We start from the raw sequence: 22876 nt of genomic DNA on the forward strand, positions 1-22876 counted from the left end.
CAGCCAATATATTTGCTTATCCATTTTGGTTAGCTTTTTGTCTCTTTTCTCCCCTTAGGATGGAGCGAGTCACTCTTTAGAGATAGGCTGATTGATCGACCTGTATATCAAACTGAATGGTTTTATAGCTTTATTTTGCGATCTTCGTACAAGCAATTTTCAAACAAATGCCTGGCTGAGAATCAGAGAACTATTTGATGAGGCATGTTTTGAAAAGAAATCTTCAAGCTGACTAAGCAACCGTGTTGGCTGTTTTGATAAAACACTATCCGTTGTAGGCGTTTTGAATTCTCTGATTCCCTCGCTAGGTTTGTATGTTAAAAGAAAATTAATTTATTTCGGTGCAGATTTTTTGGTGCCCTGAAATAATTATTCATGATTTTTGTATGACCAACAATTACCGTTCGGTTTACCCACTCAAGTTGATTTCACTTATTCTTTAAAAGAAAAAGGAACCTAGGAACCAAAACGATAATTACAACTCTTTCCGGAGTAAATAGAAAATTGTCACGGTTGTCGGATGTAGAGAAAACCCCCCCTTAGTGAGGATTTAACTGAGCCACAGCTAAAAAGCTCGCTGGAAATCTAGCCAATTTGCTTAGTTCAAAAACCCCGAATAGTCGTTACAAGAGCAATCGGACAGATTTGTTAATCATGATGCAATCTATTATGAGTCAAATAGATTGAAGCAACGGGGGTTTGTTAGAATAAAGAAACAGGCGTAATACTGACTGTGATTCCCCGATAATTATGGAAAATCGAAAGTCATTTAGAAAGGAAACCCGTTCCTCTGAGAAGAAAATGTTTTTATAGGAAGGAATAATTAGTAGGAGCAAGTTAAACTTATCAAATATTGCGATATCTTCCAGTCTTAACTGAACTGACTGAGGTTTTTTTTTCGATGGAGACAAAGATCTTAAAACAAATAATTTTAATTACTTTCGTCTTAAATGCATTTATTTGCTGTTAAGTTATCAACTCGATAGCACATACAAATGACTACAAATGAACTACAAACATCTCTTTTTTACATTTAAAGCATCTATCATCAGGTAGAAAGATACTGAAATACGTATGTGTATTAAAAATTTCCCGTTTCGCATGTTCACTACCAAATAAATTCAAAATGCGAAAAAGATGGGTTAAATAAGTGTTAAAATGTTATATTAATCATTTCTGAAGGACTGAAAACTTTGATTTGTTGAGGAAACCTTCGTTCATAATGTCCTTTTTTTCGGCTGTGAGAAAAGTCCGTTCCCCAATTTTATAATTTTTTTTAATGCTATGGAACAATATTTGTCTTCTAAAATGCCACCTCATTCAAAAAAAAATTTAATCACCTGTCGGAGATGGTGAAAGTAGTACGCGTACTCTAATTAATTCACCTCCGAACTGACGCGACTTCAGACCATCTAACATGATGTTTAAGTTCACTTTAAAAATTGCTTTGAAAATTTGCTAAACAGAATAATTTTCCAGCGCACAGCCTTTGTTAAGATACTGTGAGAAATATTTTCTAATTGGTAAATATGCGGCGACAAAAACAACCATCAGAGTTCTCAACAAGATAATACAGTGTGTGCTTATTTCATGAAAGCTCAGGTGCTGGTAGCTGTTACAAAGATTTTCTCGAGGATAACACATTCTCAGCACTACCGAAGAAGCAATTCGAATTCGAGATGAAATGCTTCGCAACTCAATAGCTTGCAAGAAATAATCTAAAATATTTTATTCTTGATTGTGATATCATAACTTCGGTTTATTTTATAAATCCACTCGTGGGCGTAAACCCGATATCAAATATTAAACATGTTGGATACTTCAAAGTAAATTTTGATTTAATGTTTAGTATTTATAACAAAGACCGTTTTGCTTACCGTCGTTGCCACGAGTGAATTTTTATTCCAACGACGAAGAAGCACTGTAAGATTTTTGAATCACAGTTTAAGTTGATTTCGGGTCCAAAATGTCGAGCTATTCCAAAAATGCTAGGCTTTTTTCTCTTAACCTATTACCAGTAGAAATATTTTGTGAAAACTGTCCAGAATCTTCGCCAGACGTGTTTAAGTTGGTTAAAGATTGTCTTGGACGTCAATATATTCCTCAAAAGTCATAAAGTGAATTTTTGTAATTAATTGCCTCGTCCAAGGTGTCTTGTAGGCTGAGAAGGAACCAATAAGAGGCCGTAATCTGAACAAATGTATAACGCTAATTGCTGAAACAGCAATACAGAGGATTTCCAGTAAATATTAACGTCGAACAGCTGACAACGATGAAAAGAATCAAATGATGTCAAAAGGTTTGTATTTTCTTCTGAATATACATTTATGGCTTTGAACAAATAGAGTAAAGCCGGTCTGAATTACAGCTCTTAAGTTCTTACTTTTATAAAATTGGAGGAACAAAGGCGAAAACCGTGTGTTGATCCTTTCTTTACAAAATAATATTGCTTGTGCGCGTTCGTTTGAAGCCTCGTTTATTCAGAAACTTTATCTGTCCTTGGCCTTAGTTACACTTAAGATACGCGCGCGAAAAAAATTTTTTATGCGTGCACGAAAAAAAAACACGCGCACGAAAATCTATTTGTTAGTCACCAAGGAGACAATTGTTAAAAAAAACAGATAGGACATTAAATATGGTTTTGATTTCCAATTGCATAAAAAGCATAAATTTAGGTTAGCGTTCTACCAAGTTAATGATTTGATGGAGGGAGTGTATTCAAACCTTAATTGGGTATGCAAAATGGTTAGAGATTTTTCATGATATCTTAATAAGGATTGCCGTCCCGTTTGCGGAGTTCCCAATAGTAATTCCCGGAGCTTTTTCTGCTTAATATAAATCTTTCAGGGCCGCGGCAAGTTTTATTAATCATCTATGTCTACTCTCTAGCAGATAGCAATCAGGTTTTGTTTAAACAATATTTGAAACAGGTCACACATATTTTTTATTTATTTTTGTCATAATTTCTGATTAATAGCACTAAATGATTTTTTAAAAAGATATTTAAAGTCTTTTTGTATTAAAAAATGGTTTTTATATTTATGATTGCTCATTGGTGATTCAGCCTCTGGCTGCATTGATTTATCTGTAAATAAAGTAGCCATCTTTATTATAAAGTTCGGATATGCTGCTAACTCACGAAGTAGGGAGAAACATTTGGCCATGTTTCGTGTTTCCCCTACACCTCTTTCGTGCTCTTGCCGTTTCCTGCATGCTTAACAACAGAACAGAGCATGATCCAAGCTTCTTTATTTGTCAAACATTATGTGCAACTGAGATAGAAGATCATACATACAGAATTAATCCGCGCGGCTTGTATGCCAAGGTAAATGCTGAAGCAAACTAAACACGTTAAACAGCACAACTATCTTTAAAGTTGCCAAACTATATATAACAGACATGTGAACTAAGAGCTGTGTTAGCTTAAAGACGAACAACGAAGCAGTAATTTTAGACTATTCAAAATTGTACTGCAGCCAAAGTGCTGAAAAAATTTGCTTTCCCGACAATTTAATCAATTTTGGTTGGTTAATAATGGTAATTGAACTGAGTGGAGTACAATTTGGTCTGGAATCACAAGAGTGATTTTAGACCGAAATTGCACAACTCGAAGTTCAACTACCACTTGACTACATCCATCTTGAAATCGCAAAATTCAGCCGCTCTTATTCATAATATTTTTAGTCTGTATTAATATTCTATTGATCCAGTACTGATGAACTGGTTTATAAAAAGTTGCAAAAGTTTTCTTAAATTTTCCTCTAATTTGTTTGGTTACTAAACAAGCCTTGAAATGTGATTAAATATTGATGAAGGCTTCTCAAACGCTTGATAAAAAGAATGCAATTTTGAGCAAAAATGGTGCGATTCGTGAATAAATGGCACCAGTGATTTCAAAATGGATGTAATAAAAAGGTTCAAAAATCGTGATCAGGAGATATGAATGAAAATTAGTGGTAAATATCTGTGATAAAGCGCGTATTTTTCAGGGAGAAAGGGGACAAATAAAAACAATAATCGAAGAATGAATAATAAAATACTTGCTGAACGCCTTTGCGTTACCAGGATTAATGAGCTAAATCATGATGACCAACACTTTATTCAAAAGTGACCATTTGTTACCAACGTGAATTGTCAATTCTGTAGAGAGAATGAGTTTCAAAAGCAAAGAGTTCTGTATACCTTCGGTTTTTCTTTTTTTGCCGGTTTAACTAACAAATGAAATCGGTAGCACACACACACACTTAATTTTTTAACGGCTTTGATTGGCGTACAAACAATTCCATTTGAATTTAAGAGCTCTAGAAATTTATAAATTAAGTGTCGAAAGAAGCTAAATCATCTGAGAATGAATTGTTAATGCTTTTACCCTTTTTTTTTGCCAGTCTAAAAACCAAGATGCAGAACTAAAACCAATCACGACTTGTTCGAGCAATTTTGATTCAAGTGTTGAAAGTAATCCGAGACTGCGTTATTTTTCTTTGCTTTGCTTTGTGATTGGTCCAGAAAACTTGCGCCACTCTCTCAACCAATCACATGCAAACTAAAATCAATCACGACTCTAGGCAGTTTGATTGGTTTTACTTTGAGTTCTCATTGGCGCTTAAAGGTATTTCCCTTTCTTCTGATTGGCCGTTGTATTTACATTGGTTTTGGCTCTGCGACTATTCATCGAAAAGCACTTTAGGTCGCGTTTCCCTGCGCTTTAGTTGATTTTGACTTCGAGTCCTCATTGGCTCCTGGTTATATCGATCGTTTCCTATTCTGTTCAGCCGTTTTCGTTTCTTTGGCTTTGCTTTTTCAGAACTCTATCAAAAGCGCTCTAAGTCGCGTTTTACCGCGCTTTAGACGATTTAGACGTCGGGTCATCAATGGGTCCGGGTGATATCGATCGTTTACTGTTCTACTCGGCCGTTTTCATTTCTTTTGCTTTGCTTTTTCAACACTCGATCGAAAAGCGCTCTCAACACTACCTCTACTTTAAATAAGTCGGTAATGAAACTTGTGCACCTGTGACTCATCAGTATTTCTTGGCAAAGCTTTTACAAAGAATGCGCCGAAAAATTTTGAAAAAGCTAAAAACATTCGAGGTAATTTACCATATAAGACAATATATTTGAACTTCAATACGCACTTGATCAATATTGATATTGAAATCAATCAAAATAAATTGCTTGTTGTTGTTTTTTTTTTCGAAGAGTGTATTGCTCACATAACCTGTAACTTTTATCCAGCCTGACATACAATATTTTTGTTACTAAATTGCTGGGCGAATATATGACCATAGTGTTTTGTTTGTTTTGTTTTGTTAGTGTCCTGTTTAAAATTTATTCCGGTTTGATTCAAAATTCAATTACTTTTGCATGCGTTATTAGGCGAAAACGTTTTTGATACCACTTTGGCTATGACATAAATGATGAATTAAACATGTCTCAAAGTGTCACTTTAAGACATGCTTTTCACTTTAGACACGACTTTGACTTAACACTTAGATCAAAGTGATATGCAAACACTAGTAAAGTCGAAGAAAAAAAGCAACCAAACAGGTGATTGATTTTCAACTAACAATAGCAATAATAAACAAAAATCAAAGTAATACATTATCAAAAAAGTTGAAAGCTGAAACAATTTTGATGCAACCTTCAAGGAAGGAATGAAAGAAAAGAAACGTATTTTTACTGAGAAGCAGATGTTGTAGGGAATTATGACCCCCAAAAGAGCCTTTCATTGGTGTGATAGTTTCGTTTACGGCTTTAGGTTATGACGAGTCGTCGAAGGTGGCAAACGGCGGCAGAAACTTACTACTGTACTTGATAAAACACAGCAGGGCGTCGCCATCTTAATTTAAAAAATGGATCTTCCAGACAGATTCTTAAACCTCTCTATTGTTTCCTTGGCCGATCGTTCATCGACATGCAATCATTTGGTATTCCACGTTATCACCAACGCGATAAAAACGTGACTTTTGCTGGATTTTGCCATCATCTCTTATCACAAAAATGAGAAATTTTCAAGTTATGACAAAGGAAAAGTGTTGAGAAAATAAAAGGTTCGGTTCCTGAGAAAATGACGTTCAGAACAGCTGCTAAGTCCATGCAGCAAAGCATTGGTCAGCTAAGTTAAAAACAGATAATTCTGCGAAAGAAGGAACCCGGCTAACTTAATAGAGGTAGTTTGGGGTTTGCGAAAGGAAAATCAAAGGGGTCAACTCTCACGACTTAACTAACCAGAATCAACAACATTGATAGGTCGCTGGCCTGTAAATCAAAGGCGAGAAAACCAAAATCGTGATTCATTCTTTTTTTGTCACTTTTCAGTATTATGACCGATGAAAATCGCACTGAATCTGAACTATAAAGAGATTTTTTTTTCACATCTTAACCGATTTAGATTAGAACCAAATAGATAATTGTTACTGAGCTTCACGCTTTTGGTTTTTTGAATTTAAATTTGGTTCACTCTGGTTCATCGTTAAGAATTCGATTTGGTGATTGGGTAACTTACCATAAGAAGCAGAGATCACGGATTTTTCGGGGAACCTCTGGCCGGTGTATGTTGGTTATACCTGTCAAAACTTGCAGATGAAAGAAGGCTGTGGATCATGTCAGGGATCAGCATGATTACTATTTTAGAATAGCATTGCACGTGTAGCAACATGGAAATAGTTGAAAATTATGCGAGGATTCAGACCAATCAAAATCGCAAAATAACGTTTACGCCTTATTTGGAAACCCTTTCGGTTGACTTCGTCAATTTGACCAGAGCTTCATAAATTGTCAAATAGCATTATGCCCTTGTTGAATTAAAATGCACACAAGTAATGTCCCTAAACCAAGGACTAATACTACGGCTCAGGGAAGTGAGGTGAGTAGGTAGTCTGTTATATGGCACTCGGAACAAACTTTTTTATTTTGAATTTGTCAGCTTTCGCGACCAAAAATACGCGGCTTATGATCGTTTCCGAGGAACCAACGTATCGGTGTACAACGTAAATTAGAGAATAATCAAAGAAGTCTCTGGGTAAACGTGAATTTTATTTGCCAGAAAACATCTCTAGGCGCTATTATGAAACGTCACTAAGTCTAAGTCACGAAGAGAATAGCAAAACACAAGAATTCCCAACGCAACCGAAAGAAGGCAACTTTATTAAGGACGAAGAAAAAAATTAATACCGTATATATTGGAATCTTATCGCTAGAACTTAACCATATATTCATGTTCCAAATCAACTGATGAGCAAACGTGTGAAGATATGATAAGATGAGCCTGCGGGGTGATTTCACCTTTGAACACAGAGTTCTCATCACCATCAGACCTACAAATACTTAAGATCACATAAAAGAATATTTACATTTTATTGGATCACATTACAGATATTTTTATCTTAGAAATCTATGATAGTTTAACTGCCTATATCTCTCCTCCTCCTTCCCGTTCCTTCCCTGCCCTCCCCTCCCAGACTTACACAAATATTTCGTCATTTCAATGACATCATTGACCTGGATGAAGGAGATCTTAAGTCACATGCCGGTATGGGACGTTTCTTGCGGCACAGATTTGACAGGCCTTCCTTAAACTCAGGGATTTTGAGTATGTATAACACGGGATTTAAAAAAGAATTGGCGAAGTGGAGAAACTTGGTTGCATAAAACAGCTTCATGAAGGATGTAAAGTTCACTGGCTGCATACTAAATACCAAATTAGCAATGACAAAGGGGAGCCAGGCCACCAGGGAAACAGCTGTGATGAGAAGGCAAATGTGGGATAGGGAAGATTCCTTCTCGACACTTTTGCGGATGTCTCGCACTTTCCTCCAGATGACAACGTATGAAGCGCAGATCAGAAGCAGCAGCGCGGAGAGGAATGGGACCCACATTGAGATAACGAAAGCCTTTGGAGTTGAGGAGTGGAAGGCTGTGGGAAAATTTATGGCTGCTATATGAAGAGTAGGGATGGAGCCCGCGGTTATCCAAGCGATAGCGGTGAAGAGAAAGTACCAGCCTGACTTGAGGGAGCGGTAGCTGAACGGTCGCAACGTCGCGTAGAGTCGCTCCAGTGCAATCATCGAAAGAAACGCAATAGAGCCAAAGCCTGCGAACATGTCGAAAAACATATTGACTTCAACAGGGACGGATCTCAGAGGATTTATACTCCATAGTTGCCGAGACTCGCCATAAGCCACAACGAACATCGGTATGGCCAAAGCACCGACTAAAGTGTCAGAAATGGCCAGGTTGATCATTAGATAGTATCGTCGCTTGCAAAGTTTTCTGGTCCGGAGAAACACAGCGGTTGTGAGGAGGTTCCCGATTATTATCACAAGGGCTTCAAGAATGAAGAAAGAACACCAAAATATGGCCGTAGCTTTATCTTTAACCAGCGGTGCAGGGATGGTAGCATTTTCTCTATCAGTTTTTAACGTTTCTTCCAGGGTTATGTTTTTCATGTTCTGTTCAGACATGATCTGTGAAGAAAGAAAGGATAAAGAAACAAAAACAATATGGCCGGAACATACGAAAAGACTTCCTCTTCTGTGCAGGAACAGTTTCACTCTCAAGTGATTCCTTTTCCAGACACCTTTTCTCAAAAGAATCACGAAACAGAAAACAGTTTTCTGTTCCTTTTTTCATGACATTTCCTGTTCCTGTTTCGCCAAATTCCATTGTTTTCCATTTCTGTGTCACCTTTTGCGTCAAAGTCGTTCAATAATGTTTGCATTGTAATCGCAATGATCATTGTTTACAAGCTTTTCTCCCAATTGCATCTGATAACAAACCTTGAGGTTTTCCGACTCAGAACTATATACCTCAGAACGCATTTTATGTGACGCAAGTTTTTTTGACTTATAGAGATAAAAAAAAAACGATATACAAGTTTTCTTTAGTGAGAAAAGCACAGGATTATCTTCGTCCGCTAAAGTGCTATTGATCGATCCTGCCGCCGATGTTTATATGATAATATGATTCAATCAATCAGCCAATGAATTTTAACTGTTCCCACGGCTTTTATTTCGAGGCAATTTACAGTGTTGGGTCTGTGTCTGATCTCGGTATTTTTTTGTTCACTCGAAGAGTGGCATTAAAGCGACAGTGTTGACAAGCCTCGCTATCGTTTAAGCGCGGTTACCATTCCAATATGGCGTCGGGCTCGGACGAGTCAGGGCCTATTAATCACCACGCTGTGAACACCTAGGTGAGCGAGTAATCACTTGCATATCGGAGTCTCCATGAAAAACTTGTTTCTACGCTTTACATACCATGCATGGGATTAATTTATATTTGTTTTCACGTTATGCTGCCTGTTGCACTTAGGAAACTCTAAAAACCGAGAGCAGTTTTCAGCAATGAAATGTTCATTATTTGTCCAAATCAAAACACTCTATCAAGAGTTCCACGATACTTCCGTCATGACTTCAAGATTACTTCGATCGCCTACAGTCTTGAGCGATTTAATAAAATTTTCATGAATTTCTATAAAAAAAGGCCGACAGAAAATAAGAACAACACGCAACTTTGAAAAGGCATTGTTGCATCGATTAAATCGAGGGCAAAAACTCTGCTTAATAAAGGGTTGAACCACTCTCACGCCTTCTTCGAACAAGTTAAGTTCAAGCAGAGACGGCGATCTTCCTTACCATAAATCCTTAATTACTTCACTGTGGAGAAGAAAGGACAAATTCAGGTGGTAAACTTACCTTGAACGGACGTTTCACAAGAATTGGTGGTAATACCACCAATTCTGTTCCTTTCACAGATTCCTCTCGTAAAATTTGTATTTAGTAACGGTTTCTCGATCGCTGAAGGAAAAACGTGAAATGCGCCTCAGCCAATCACAGTGCAACCAATTGCTCAAGAAAAATGTGTTTAGAAAACGTGTTGCACGTCAGATACAAGTTAAAATTACCACGCTGGCTTCTATACAGCATTGTTTGATAGTACACACTTCTGTATTTGTATGGCTATTAAGTTCTTCTACTTTCTAAAGTGTCAAAGTTCCAGATGACTATATTAATGAGTATGCAAATCAGTAATTAATGAAAATGCCAAACGCGCACAAGGCATTGACGCGCACGTTCTCTAAAGAATATTTTAGTGAATTTTTTTGCCTCATTTAGGGGCACCTCATATTCATTGGTTTCCTTCAGAGCCACAACACTAAAATTTAAAACTAGAACACTTTTCTTTCTGTACATTTTATTCTCATTCTGAGATACAAGAAGACGATTTGGTGTTGATTTGACAGTCGAACGATGGACAAGTAAGCAAAGAATGCAAACTTATGAGGTCTTCGTCAAATCACAGAAGTTTTAGCCGCGGTAAGTTTGAAATTTCAAATTGTTCTTTTTCTCACCTTTCGGTGGTTTCTAGCTAAAAAAAGGATGTATTTAAGATTCATTGCCAGCTTTATCAATTTATGAACTCTGCAGCTTGAAATATTTTGAATGTAATGTCATTGTTTTCTTGAATTTCAACGTCAATTTATTACCTCTTTTACAGATTTTCAGAGGAGAACCGAAGATGAGACTGAATTTATCTCTAGAATATTCTAACATTCACTTGAAAAACATCAGCTCGACTGACTTCCCCATGAACAAGTCCACAGCAACACTGTGGTGTTCTCTCTTCATTCTTGAAGCGTTCCTAATCACAGTTGCAAACCTCCTCACGATCGCCATGTTTCTCTGGACCAGAAAACTTCGCAAGCGACAATACTATCTAATGATCAACCTGGCCATGTCTGACACCTTAGTTGGTGCTCTGGCCATACCGTTGTTCGTTGTCCTTTTTGGCGACTCTCAGAGATTATGGAGTTCCAGACTATTCCTTGTCGACACTGCTCTGTTTTTCGACATGTTTGCAGGATTTGCGTCGATTACGTTCCTTGCCATGATTGCTTTGGAACGTCTCTATGCGACATTACGTCCTTTCCATTACCGCGCCCTCAACTCTGGTTGGTATATACTCCTCATTCTTATCGCTTGGATCGCTGCGGGGTCTATCCCATTATTTCATGTGATGGCGCGGAAGCATTCCACAGTCTTCCGCTCCCCGTCTCAACTGGCTATCCTTCTGTTCATGTGGGTTCCATTCTTCTCCGTGCTGCTTCTCGTGATCTGCGTTTCATACATAGTCATCTGGAGGAAAGTGCGAGACGTTCAGAAAAAGGACCGACAACGAATAATCGAGAAGGAATCTTCTTTATCGCGCATTTGTCTCCTGGTGACAGCGGTATCCGTGGCAGCTTGGCTTCCCTTTGTTATTGAAAATTTGGTCATAAGCCAGAAGCGAATCAATCCTTCAGTCTCTCATATTCAACTGTTTCATGTGACCAAGTTCCTCCATTTTGTCAATTCCCTGTTGAACCCTGTTCTGTACGTGCTCAAAATCCCCGAATTCAAGGAAGGCCTGTCAGCTGCTTTGTGTCTCAAGAAACATGCTGGTTTCACCGGAAAATTGAGTATTCATGGTTCGAGAAGCGCCCTCGCCACCGGTCTTTAGACTTCTATAGACAGTATTTCGTGTGAAATGAATATTGATGTATTAATTGACCGCCCTTGAACCCTTTAATGCATGAGAGTGTCTCAAATTTAATTTCACCTGACAGTATCACTTCTGAATCACACATAATTAAATTCACAAGAGTTAAAAAAAATGATCGCCATTTAAAGAAGGTTTTGACTGTTAAACAAGTTTTCCTTGTTCTTTCCACGGGAAACGAATCGAACAGAATGGAGAATATGCGTACTAATGTCAGGGTGCAAAGAGTCGGGTCTTGTAGAGTCACCCGCATAATCATGAGATCGTTTGTAATGCATATATCTGGTTCATTTATTTGTATGCAACGAAATTAAATCTATGAAATCGAAGAATGGGAGAGTAGTGACTGAGAATTCCCGTCGCCCAACAACTTTCTCTTGGCTTGTGGTCAAGCAGAGTTTCTGCAGTAAAGGATTAACAAAACACACACCTACAGGCACCGCGTGACAGTTCAACTCCGAGAAAATGTCAACGATTATGTTCCTAGCCTTGAGTGTTACCCCAAAGAGCGACAAGCATCTTATTTCCCCTTACCGTAACATCCCTGAATCACACATTGAGGTTATGATGAGGAAATGATCACCAACTAAAGATGTTCTCCTCAAATTCTCCTTGTCAGCTCCTTAGGAAATTACGAAGAACAGTATGGAGAATTTGCATGATGTTAAGGTGTAAAGGGTAAAAAATATACACGAACAAGCATGCAAAGAAACAAACGAACAACAGAGAAAACTTCAAACCGGTAGTGGATTGATTTTGACTATTGTTTATTTTTCAAACACTCTGAGATAAAAGAGCGTCATCAAGTGTTCTTCGCCCCACCAAAGCTCCTTAATTTAACAAAACGAGTTACTCTATGAAGCAAGTTAGCTTGTAAAAACCTTAACCTTTTCGTATTGAAGATGCAAAGGTGATTAACAGTTAATCATCGCCTTTTAAAACTTGAAGTTAGGGCTGTCTTTTGATCCATCAAGACAATTTGGCATGAAAAAGTATTTTTTCTTTGATTTTTTGAGTGGAAAACTGAACAAGACAAAAATGCATTTTTTAAATGCAAAGTTATGTGCATTTATCAAAATTCAATAAATACTTCTTCATCACATTGGAGGGATATATTCATCTTCTTCCGGCTGGAAATGGGTCTAAGTTACATAAACTCATGCCAACAACTGTGGAAGATGAGTAATTTAATTTTCCCCAACAACAGCGCGTGTAAAATTTTGAGTGGCAGTTTATTCTATTAAAAACCCTAATATAGCACATGGTTTTATCCAAACAAATTCTTCGACTTTCTTTTAAATGAATAACTGTGCATACAACAGCTACGGTCGGAGAGTGCATTAGCCTAAATAGGCAGTCTCAAAGCTCAGCATGAACCAAATTCCGAAGAAGCTCTAAACGTTTAAGAGGAATTTCAACCAAAAGATATGAGTGAATTGTAACCTTTTAGTCCATATAACGCTATAACAGTTATCAAAATTATCATGGCAAGAATAATAAATACACTATTTCGTTTGCGGAACATTTTGAACGTAATTTGAAGATCTAAAAATTTCTATGGGAAAAAAACCCCGTTAACACTTTAACTCCCAGTTGTGATCTCGATCTGTAACTTCTCGCCCCTTCAAGGCATAATCCCTCAAACAGGTATTGAGGACAGCCAAAACTTGTCAGCTAGAGGGTGTTGTTAGTCACTAAATAGTATAATGGTAATTGGACCAAGTGAAGTCCAATTCGGTCTGTAACATACGAGTGATGGACGACCGCCAACGGAATGATGCGGTGTGGATAGAAATAAGCATTATCAATCCATTCTTGGGAGTAAAAGTGTTACATTGAAATTGATTTACTATCGTAATCGACCATTAGGTTTCACTCTACCTATTTCTGATTTAGGATCTGGTGACCTTGAACTCCATGAAGTAGATTCACATTGTGGAATTTGCTCGCAACCAGGAATCTTCCCTTGAACTATGCAAGACGATTCTACCGTCCAAAAATATTCTGTAACATTGTCTATCCAATCATGAAGCGGTTCCCCAGACTTCCTAGAATTCTCCGCGGCATTCGTGGCCAGGGCCTCTGTGTTGTTTGCCTCTCGGTCAAACTCGATTAAGAAATCATTAGCGTTATAAATCCCGCCCGGGGGACCGCTGTTCGCGGCGACAGCTTCATTAGAGCTAATAGGTTGGCCTTTTGAGAATGACAGAGGAACCACTAAGAATTTCGTTTGTCCTATGACCATATCCTCGCCTTTATGCGAGAAAATCATTTTAATTGTCCACTTTCCAGGCCGCATTGGTTTCTTGAAAGTGGGTTTATGAAATGAAACCACCCAGTTATCGACCACGCGCATTTCATAAATTCCCGTCACCACGTTGATGGGGTCCACCCACATAAGTTTTACATCAAATGCTTTGCCATGAACCCAGCGGTGTACTAAGACAGGGTCGTCCCAGGGACCCATCAGACGGGCCATGTTGCGAAAGACCCTCTCCTTTTGGTCCCAACTAGTGCCCACCTGAGAAAAGAGGAACAGATGTGATCTAACAAGTATACAAATCTGATGTATGTTAATATAACGTCAACGACAGTCGTCAAGCATATCCAATTTCCTGATAAATTGCTGTCGAAGTTTAACTAGAAGATTACCATTTCGTGCCTCTACCCGCGCTCATCCAGTCGTATGTTAACTTGCACCAAATGCTGGTTGAAAGTTTTCACGAGCTTGGCGCTCTTGATTGTGCTTGCACACTTTCCCTCCGTTTTACTCTGGTTGTCCACTCGCTCTTAAATGTTGTTGTGTTTTGGCCCTAAATGTTAGTTTAAGCCACACCTGATTTGTTTTTAATTCTTTACAATATAGGATGCACTTCACTTAGGTTTCACCTCTACGACGGTTATTAAAACAGCCGCCTTGAAAGTAACCTTTTCCAAGCCTTTTGTTGGTAAAACGGAGCGAAATAGCAAACGGTGCTATTGTAGCGGCAAAGCAAAAAAAAAAAAACAAGGGGGTGGGGGTCGGGGTCGAGGTCAAGGTCGAGGTCGAGGTTAGAGACGAGTTTAGGGTCGAGGTTAGGATCGAGGTTAGGATCGAGGTGAGAGTCGAGGTTAGAGTCGAGGTTAGAGTCGAGGTTAGAGTCGACCCAAGCCCCCCCTCGTTTTTTCACTTCGTTTTACTAACTAAACGCGTGGAACAATCTGGCTTATAAGCATATTATGGAGCATAGTATGAAGTAAATTATGCTATTTTAAAGAGGACTAAATTTACTATAATAAACTAAGGGAAAAAAAACGACAAATTAACAGTAAAAAGCTTTGTTGGTAGGAAATAAGTTTTTGTTACCTCTAGCCCCACAAGTCGCTGTGGTCCGTTACTCATGTTCAGATTCAAAAGCTCTTCATGACTCAACGGAGCCAGCCACGATTCTAAAGTGACGACCTGTTTATCGCCATCCTTTGTTGAATATTCAACATCATACAAAACTAATAGCCCGCCAAATTGATCATGTTGATTCAGTAGTGTGATCTCCTGAGTGTCTAAAACCCTCCCACTTGGACATTTCTGGCTTTTAGCTCCTTGCGAGGCTGCTGTTTTTAAACTTTTCTCGCCTACTCTGGCAAAAGCATGGAAGAATGTTCTAAACACGTCGCTAGTTTTGGTGATGGAGTCTTCGCGATGGAAAAGATTCTCCCAGTAGTAATTCAATCCTTGCGTGTCGGTCGGATATGGGTCATAAAGCCAAGCGTCTAACTGGTTGATGACCTCTTGGTTCACGATCGCCTCGAATTTACGTGCGAAGAAGTTTGTTGACTTGCTCTGTGATGAAATAAAAGGTTTAGAGCTGCGATCAGTAATTTATTAAGAAGCGAAGGAACCTTTGCTACGGAGATTCAAAATGAGACTTGAACGCTGGTAACGTTTGCAATATTAGAACGATCTTTTATCCGTTGCGCTACGAAGCCACACGCTTTTAAATTTGCGCCTGGTTATCTTTCGTTCTCTGTTAGTTAAATAGAGCCCTTTTCGATCGAGTGTCGTAAAAACCAAACCACAGTTATCACAACAACCACTCAGAAGAGAGGAAAATATTCTGAAGAACCAATGAGAACTCATAATAAAACCAAGCATTCTGCCCAAAGTGCGGGAAAGCGCAGGTGACCAAGTCGTGACTGGCTTTTTGTTTGCATCTGATTGGTTGAAAGAGTGGCGCGAGCTTTTATTTTTTTAAACAATCACAGGGCGGAGGCAAACAAAACCGATGCAATCCCGAATAACTTTTGACATGTAATTAAAAATTCCTCTTACGTAATATTTTCATAGAAATCCCGGAATTTTCGATGGTTTGCTTTTGTTCCATACTCTCTACGATTTACTATGAAAACTTACGCCACTCAGTCAGCCAATCTGATGCAAAACTTAAATCAATTGCAACTTGGGCACACGCGTTTTTCCGCGACTTGGGTAATTTACTTTATATTTTTTCAATCTGAGTTCTGATTGGCTCAAACTGACAAATTGAAACAAAGGAAATATCACACGAAGCCAAAGTTAATAAGCGTGTGTCTTCGTAGCTCAACAAATAAAACATCTTTCTAATATGGCAAACGATACTAGGAACGTTACTAGGGTTTAAATTTTGTTTAGAGTCTCCCTAACAAAGGTTTCTTTGCTTCTTACATCTACTAATACGGAGCAATAAGGGCAAACAGTTGTAACCATTTACAATTTAACACTAACCTTCAGCCGAGGCAAATCCTCGGGCTTAAAGTCGTTTGGTGAGCAGCCACACCAATCCACGATATGCTTGTACTGACACCGGCAGCCCAGCTTCCGCTTCCAGTTTGTGAGACGAAGATTGCTTCGGACGAACGTCTCACAGTAAGGACCATTCCTTAAAACGGTGTGGAAGAAAGACTACAAAAAAAAAAAAATAAAATAAGATAGCTTTAGTCTTGACACACGTTTCACTTTGCTTATGTAGAGTTGTGACTGTAAGTTTCCCTCCTACTCGTCCCTAACTAGTTAAGTACTCTTTCTCTGCAAGCCTAAACCACATTGGCGCAGTTTTCAGTCAAGTGTCCAAAAACAAAAACCATAGTAACCGCGAAGGCCAACCAGAGTAAAGGTATTATTAGCCAATTACAGATCAGAGTAAAAACAGACAAACTTCTTAGAGCGCGGGAAAACGCGAATTACAAAGTCGTGGTTTTGGCTTTACATCTGATTGGTTGAGCGTCTTGCGGGAGATTTCTGGACCAATCACAGAGCGAAGTAAGTCAAACCTGAGGCAATCCCAGATTACCGTAGTTTCGACATTCATTTGAAATTGCTTTATCTACAAACCTCTGCTGGAAGTAGCGAGTATCCATACATGTGTTTGAGTCTCACTACTAGAGGGTCCTTTGATGTTACTAAATAGTGACAGAATTTCTTGTTTAAACCAATCCAGTCACTTCCGCCATCGATCTCAATGTCAGAGGGCAGTTTTCTGTCGCCGAGTCGCCACATGTGCTCATCACATTCTAAAAATGTTCTATCCAATCCTTGCTTTTTAATAAACCTAAAAATGAGTAGTAGAAGTAATGTGCGTTATTGACCCAACATGAGGTCGAAAAAGCTGGATAATGGCTGTTCCATAAAAACGCAGAAAAGAAGCTCGGTCGATAAAGGATTTATTACACATTAGAAAGATTTCGCTTTTAATAAAAATCCAGAATGAACTATTTGTTTTCGAGCGCTGCGAAAGAAGGAAACGGTAATGGCGCGTGCTCGTTTTTCATTTGAAAATTGAAAAATAACGTGATTCGAGAAGTTTACTAAGTGGCGATTAAATGCCGAAAAGCTTGGTTGAATCTCATCAGAAAACTATACAAAATTCGACAAGGATTTTTTCCATGTGCGGGATCAAAGCAAGCGACCACGAGTGGGCAAGAGGAGCCCATCTTATCCACTCGGGTAGCCGACCAGAACACAGGATTCGCTTCATCTTGTTCACGGGCGCTGCCAGTTATATAATAAACAAGATAAATAATTCAAAGATAACTTCATCATCATAAAAGTCATCTTTATAATTGACAAAAATATTAGCTAATTGAAGTTAGAAAAAAGATCAATGTTGAAAGCTACACTTGATTGTTGAATGGAAACGATCGACAAAATTGAGTCTAATTTCTTTTCTACCCTATTCTGAGCCAGCCTTGCTCCTTGATGGTTCATAGTATTCTCTCTTTTGCTTTTCATTCTTACCAGGATAACATTCTGTGATTTCCTTTGAGTTGAAGTCAGTTGTGTTAGTTGCTAAGAAGACTTAAAAACTGCAACAGCTTGAATGTTTTTTTTCAAGCATCCTAGACATAAGGCGTGTAAATATCCGAGTCCTTCATTTAAAAAAATGCCTGGGAGATATATATCATAGTCAAGTCTATATGCTGTACTCAGTGCAAACCACTGTAGTACATGATTTCTGGTTCCTTTTCCATTACTGGTTGAGCAGCAATAATAATTCTTATTACTGTCTGCCATACAATTCTCATGATGTAAGTTTTGAAAGTTCTCATCACTTGACTGCTTGGTATTGTATTGATATTGTAAGGAGAAATTCTCTCTTGGTCACTCATAGGAGTTAAGGGGTTTAATCAGGAGATGAAGCACAAACCTTAAAAGTTCCCTTCCATGGGGTTTTAAAAAGTTAAAATCTCTATTGGCTCTTAAAAATTCCACCAGTTTTGAGTTGTGTCTAAGGAACAAAGGAACACAACAACTGATTAGGTGCATAACCATTTATAAATACCAATGGCGCATTTGAATGCTTATACATGTATATCACTGTTACACCAGCCTAGCTGGCTCTCTGCTACTCTCCTGAGAAAAGGGAAGCACTGAAGAGTTAATTTACTTTGAGGTTTGAAAATCTCAACAATTGCATTAGTGTTATGTCACAATCTTCCTTTATTTTGTCCTGCCTTACAAAAAGTTGCCTTTTGTTTATTCTAACAGATCCTGAATTAAAATTTAAAAGGCCCCCTGATATTAGTGCCAAACCCCAAATACAAAATGAGCGTTTATTCTCAAGCAAACAAATCTCATTTAAAAGGCTTTGCAATTAGCCTCTTTCAAAAGTGAGGGTTTTGACCCTTAAAATTTCCAATTGAACAATGTTCAGGGAGAGCTTGTGTGTCAAAGTGTTGCAAATTTTAGGTATAGTTTACAAGCATGATTGTTGCAAACACAATGTATCAAGTAACTTTGGTTATGCTGTACTTCTGTCAGCACCCTTCAGCCATTGTGTATTCCACTCATCGTGCACAATTTTTCCTGCTGGTAAGGGAATCTAATCAGAATACAGCTTGTACTTACTGTATTGGATAGTCTGATTCACTCAGGTTAATAAAAAAGTCCCATTTCCAGTCTTTCTTGGCTAATAAGTCCTCCATACATTTCAGCAACATTTGGAGAAGACTTGCTCCTCCCCATATAGTTGCCATACTCCAAGGTGCCACTGCGGCATTTGGAAAATCACGTATCATCTTTAAAACTTCTCTTCGCAGGTAATCAGACCTCTAAACCAAAAAGGAGAAAAGATTACAGGATTTCTTTCAGTAAAAGATAAATAACCAAACTACAATTTCCCCAAATTTTTTAAGAAATCTCATTTATAGAGGGAAAATACTGTTGAATCATTCTTTTAGGTTATGTGAAATAAAAGAAATGATTGCTAACATAAGAAGCTTTGATTGTTAAATAAATTCTCCTTGCCAGTACTAGGGGAATGCAAGCAAAAGAGTATAGAGAATATGGACACTGATGCAAGGTGTATTATGATAAAGTAGAGCCTTTATACAGGCCCAAGTGGCCCATAGGGCCAGCACTTTACTTCGGTTTCCTTAGCATTAAGCGGCTAAGAGTATTGCTACTCCTCCCTGGATGGGATGCTAGTCCATTGCAGGATTACCCCCAGCACATTTGCTGGTACCCATTTGTACACCTGGGTGAAGAGAAGCACTGTGAGAGTAAAGTGTCTTGTCTAAGAGCACAACACAATGACCACGGCCAGGGCTCAAACCCGGACCACTTGATCCGGAGTTGAGTGCACTAACCATGAGGTCACTGCGTCTCCTATAGGTGACCGACATCTCATTTCTCTTTATTTTAATACTGTTGAATCATTTGCTAACATAAGAAGCTTTGATTGTTAAACAAATTCTCCTTGTCAGCACCAAAGGAAATGCAAACAAAAGAGTATAGAGCATATGGATGCTGATGCAAGGTGTATTAGGGTGAAACATTTTATATCTGAAGAATCAAACAATACTTACAGTGTCTATGTGAAAGAAAAAGTAGTGATTACTGTGGTACAAAGCCTTGAATAATCTCTTTACTTGTCGGAAAGCTCGTCCATGAAGAGTAAGAACAAAAGCAATTCTGATTGGGTTTCCATATGCTGTGCGACTAAGATCAATTGGTTTAGCAGGGCCCTTGGTAGAACGTGGTGCAGGGCAAGTTCTTTTAATGTCAAGTAGAGAGGTATATAGTAATTTGGCTTCTGACAGACATGCTGTCTTGTAAATAAGTCTTCTACATTTCTCAGATTTCACCCTCTTTAATGCAGAAAGAGCATCTTTGTGTTTCACATTACATGGAGGAACAAATGGTTGCTCTAAAGCTGCCTGCCCATTATTCTTCTCTGTTTTTTTCAACTGTTCCCCTTGTTCTGGATCCTAAGTGAAAAACAATATTAAAAAAGTTAAAAACAGTTTTAATTCAATTAATGAGTTATTGGTGAAGAAGGTAGAATTCTTGGTCATTCTCGTGGATGACTAAACAGAATTTCTCCAAAAAATGTCAAAACACTGTGAAGCAGAAAATGATGAGAAAAAAAATTTAAATTAGGGGATTACTGGTTGATCCAATAACAAATTATCCAAACTAACATTATAAGAATAATATGGTAGATAGTAAAGAGAATTACAATAGAAATTTCAGGAGTAAAAGGGTTAAACAAAATTCTTAAAAATCCTTGTATGGACAGGTGAGATAAGCAATGATTTTGAGAAAACATGATGATCCACATTTTATGAATTCAGCTGTGTTCATTATTTGAACACAATAATAATTTATTGCTTTATATACAAAGGGAGATGTCATTATCTGTTAAAAAGCCCCTCTATAGGTGAAAAATATCAATCGGCAATGTTGATAGTGCATTCAGTATAGATGCAATTCTAAGGCCACTGGAAATGTCCATAAGCATTTAAATTTGAATATTATGAATCGAAGAGCCACTTAAAATACATTTTGTTATGTTTAATCCTTAAAACAAATAATCATAGACCGAAATCACTGATAAAAATTAACTTATGTTATTCAGTGGGATGTTGATGACTTTATCATTGCAGTTTTATACTTATAGTTCTTCTATTCGTTTTCAATGAATTGCCGCTTTTCTTTTTGAAAGCTTTTCACTTATTCTAAGGTATCGATCTATTTAGTATTCGCCCGCGGCGGAATATTTACTAGACCGAACAATGACCGGTGAACATTATAATACACTGCAATTATGCAGCGAGATTACAGTTCACAATAGACATGGTTTTTATAAGTACGATCTAAGTGCTTGTAAAGCTTATCTAAGCGGATTTAGAACTCTCTGCTATATTCACTTCTGATATAGATACGAGACTTCGCTATTCGTCGATTATCTTAAATCAACACTGTATTCGCTATTTTGTATTGACGAGTAAATAACTAATGAACAATCTAGAAACTTTTTGGGGTGTCGCGACTCTCAAGGGAAAATGACGTTGAAGGATATTCTCTTACTAACAGATCCTCCAAATATGCGAGAAGTGTTGAGGGTGAACTTCTTTCCACAACACGATGTTGGAATAATTAGGTCTTAAAAGTCCGAGTGACGACCAAAGCAGTACCAGTAACTTTGTTAAATTATTCAATGGGAACATAGCTGCTTTACAAAAACCATTCTTAGAGCGAAGAAAAGTCCTTAAAAATATATTTTGATGAATCGTTTATAGACAGGGAAAATGTGAAACTTAATCATGCTCTGTTAACGCAAGATCCCGTCAGGATTTTCCTTAGAATAAGACAGGCGAAGAAGGAAAAACAAACCGCTCGCAAAATATTGTTCAGCTGATAGATACTAGTGCAGTGTTTTGATTGAAAATTATAGAAGTGGGTTGGCAATTCTAGAATAATTAGCGGTTTTGAATGCCTCAATACAACCCGAAAGAAAGAGCAATAGTCATTCACGGAAATGATGATAATTTTTTTTTCTTCAATTAAATAAATTTGCTTATCTTCATTACCTGTTTTGACTCGATCCCCACGTGTGGGCCGGTTTTTAAACTCGATCTTGGAACATGTCGATTCCCATGCACTGGATGTTCTTCTGGCCAGTGTTTGGACGAGAAATAAATGGTCGTCAACACCTGAATTATCACAATAAGACCTACAATTCCTAAAATAAATCTAACGATTCTAAACTTCATGACCGTAAGTGTCACGTAAGCACAGATTCCTCCTGTTTGTTCACGTTAAGGCTACCGCTGACTCCCCTTCAAGGGACTGGGGAGGCGATTCATTTCATTGGTTCGTGAGGCGAGTGCGTGACAAATTGTATGACGTTAACCGAGCGTGACGGATTTTCCCTTCACTTCTGGATTGTATTTTCTTCGTGAGTCGCGGATCAGATCACAGCAAACACTGCAGAAAAAAATTAATAAGTACACAATTAATCAGGAAGAAGCTTCCTTAGAAAAAATTCAAAATTGTATGTTGTGATCAAAGCAGGATAGGATTTGTTCCTGACCGGTTTTGAGTAGGATAGATATTTGTTGAAATCATTGTTCCCTTGATAATACTCAATAGCTCTTGTACTCGAGAGCCTGACTCTGACGCAGAGACACAGTTCTGACCGCAAAAAAATATGTACACAATACCTGATCGTCCAAGAACGCTGTGAATGTCGGTGACCATGCCGTAGTTCTTGAAATGTAGAGATTTGTTTTTCGTAGCTTAAGACGGATTGTATCTGGCTAGTCAGTTTGACGGGAGTTACATAAGTCCGGAGTTGGCAATGTATGAAAGGTGGAAACTATTCAAGGAAGTACTATATTCAAAGGGATGCAAAGCAAAACTGAAAACGATGATAAAATGGAATAACAAACATTTCCTAAAGGGATCGGTCTTACGAGACAAAACATAGTCAAAGGATTAATTTGCATGGTGGGAGGTAAAATGGCTATTTATACAGCTTAAATAATGAACCGTTTGAATGATCAAAAATAACTGAAGACCTCTGGGAACTTATTTTATATTT

The 22876-nt window shown here is 38.0% G+C and overlaps 4 protein-coding genes across 5 annotated transcripts in view; 1 reads left to right on the forward strand and 3 right to left on the reverse strand.

Moving 5' to 3' along the window:
- Positions 1-6609, reverse strand: part of LOC131776612 (G-protein coupled receptor GRL101) — a 29121-nt gene extending 22512 nt beyond the window's left edge. The window contains exon 1 of one of the 2 annotated variants that reach the window (XM_066171522.1): positions 6505-6609. The gene's annotated coding sequence lies outside the window, so the exon portion shown is untranslated. Of the gene's footprint in view, positions 1-1877; positions 1902-6504 lie in introns of those variants that run through there. The other variant, XM_066171521.1, reaches the window with a different exon arrangement.
- An 868-nt stretch (positions 6610-7477) lies between these two features.
- On the reverse strand, positions 7478-8461 carry LOC131776641 (somatostatin receptor type 5-like). The gene has a single exon (XM_059092860.1). It carries the CDS (start codon positions 8459-8461, stop codon positions 7478-7480), a length of 984 nt encoding a protein of 327 aa, XP_058948843.1.
- A 2056-nt stretch (positions 8462-10517) lies between these two features.
- Positions 10518-11498, forward strand: LOC131776642 (adenosine receptor A3-like). The gene has a single exon (XM_059092861.2). It carries the CDS (start codon positions 10518-10520, stop codon positions 11496-11498), a length of 981 nt encoding a protein of 326 aa, XP_058948844.2.
- An 805-nt stretch (positions 11499-12303) lies between these two features.
- Positions 12304-22093, reverse strand: LOC131776700 (xylosyltransferase 1). The gene is made up of 8 exons (XM_059092931.2): positions 21864-22093; positions 19857-20258; positions 18898-19100; positions 18197-18277; positions 16885-17101; positions 16279-16455; positions 14884-15357; positions 12304-14058 (listed from the first exon to the last, which is right to left on the reverse strand). Exons 1-8 carry the CDS (start codon positions 22044-22046, stop codon positions 13387-13389), a joined length of 2409 nt encoding a protein of 802 aa, XP_058948914.1. The 5' UTR covers positions 22047-22093; the 3' UTR covers positions 12304-13386.
- Positions 22094-22876: the final 783 nt, after the last annotated feature.

Source organism: Pocillopora verrucosa, chromosome 8 (genome assembly GCF_036669915.1).
Source record: "Pocillopora verrucosa isolate sample1 chromosome 8, ASM3666991v2, whole genome shotgun sequence".
NCBI classification, from domain to species: domain Eukaryota; kingdom Metazoa; phylum Cnidaria; class Anthozoa; order Scleractinia; family Pocilloporidae; genus Pocillopora; species Pocillopora verrucosa.

What these genes read in the sequence shown, in the direction of transcription:
- LOC131776641 (XM_059092860.1), bottom strand. Translation starts at nt 8,461, where the DNA reads ATGTCTGAACAGAACATGAAAAACATAACCCTGGAAGAAACGTTAAAA.
- LOC131776642 (XM_059092861.2), top strand. Translation starts at nt 10,518, where the DNA reads ATGAGACTGAATTTATCTCTAGAATATTCTAACATTCACTTGAAAAAC.
- LOC131776700 (XM_059092931.2), bottom strand. Translation starts at nt 22,046, where the DNA reads ATGAAGTTTAGAATCGTTAGATTTATTTTAGGAATTGTAGGTCTTATT. An exon ending in CATGGAAGGGAACTTTTAAG is followed by an intron (nt 17,102 to 18,196) that starts GTTTGTGCTTCA and finishes ACTCATTTTTAG; the next exon opens with GTTTATTAAAAAGCAAGGAT. An exon ending in AGGATTTGCCTCGGCTGAAG is followed by an intron (nt 15,358 to 16,278) that starts GTTAGTGTTAAA and finishes ATTTCATCACAG; the next exon opens with AGCAAGTCAACAAACTTCTT.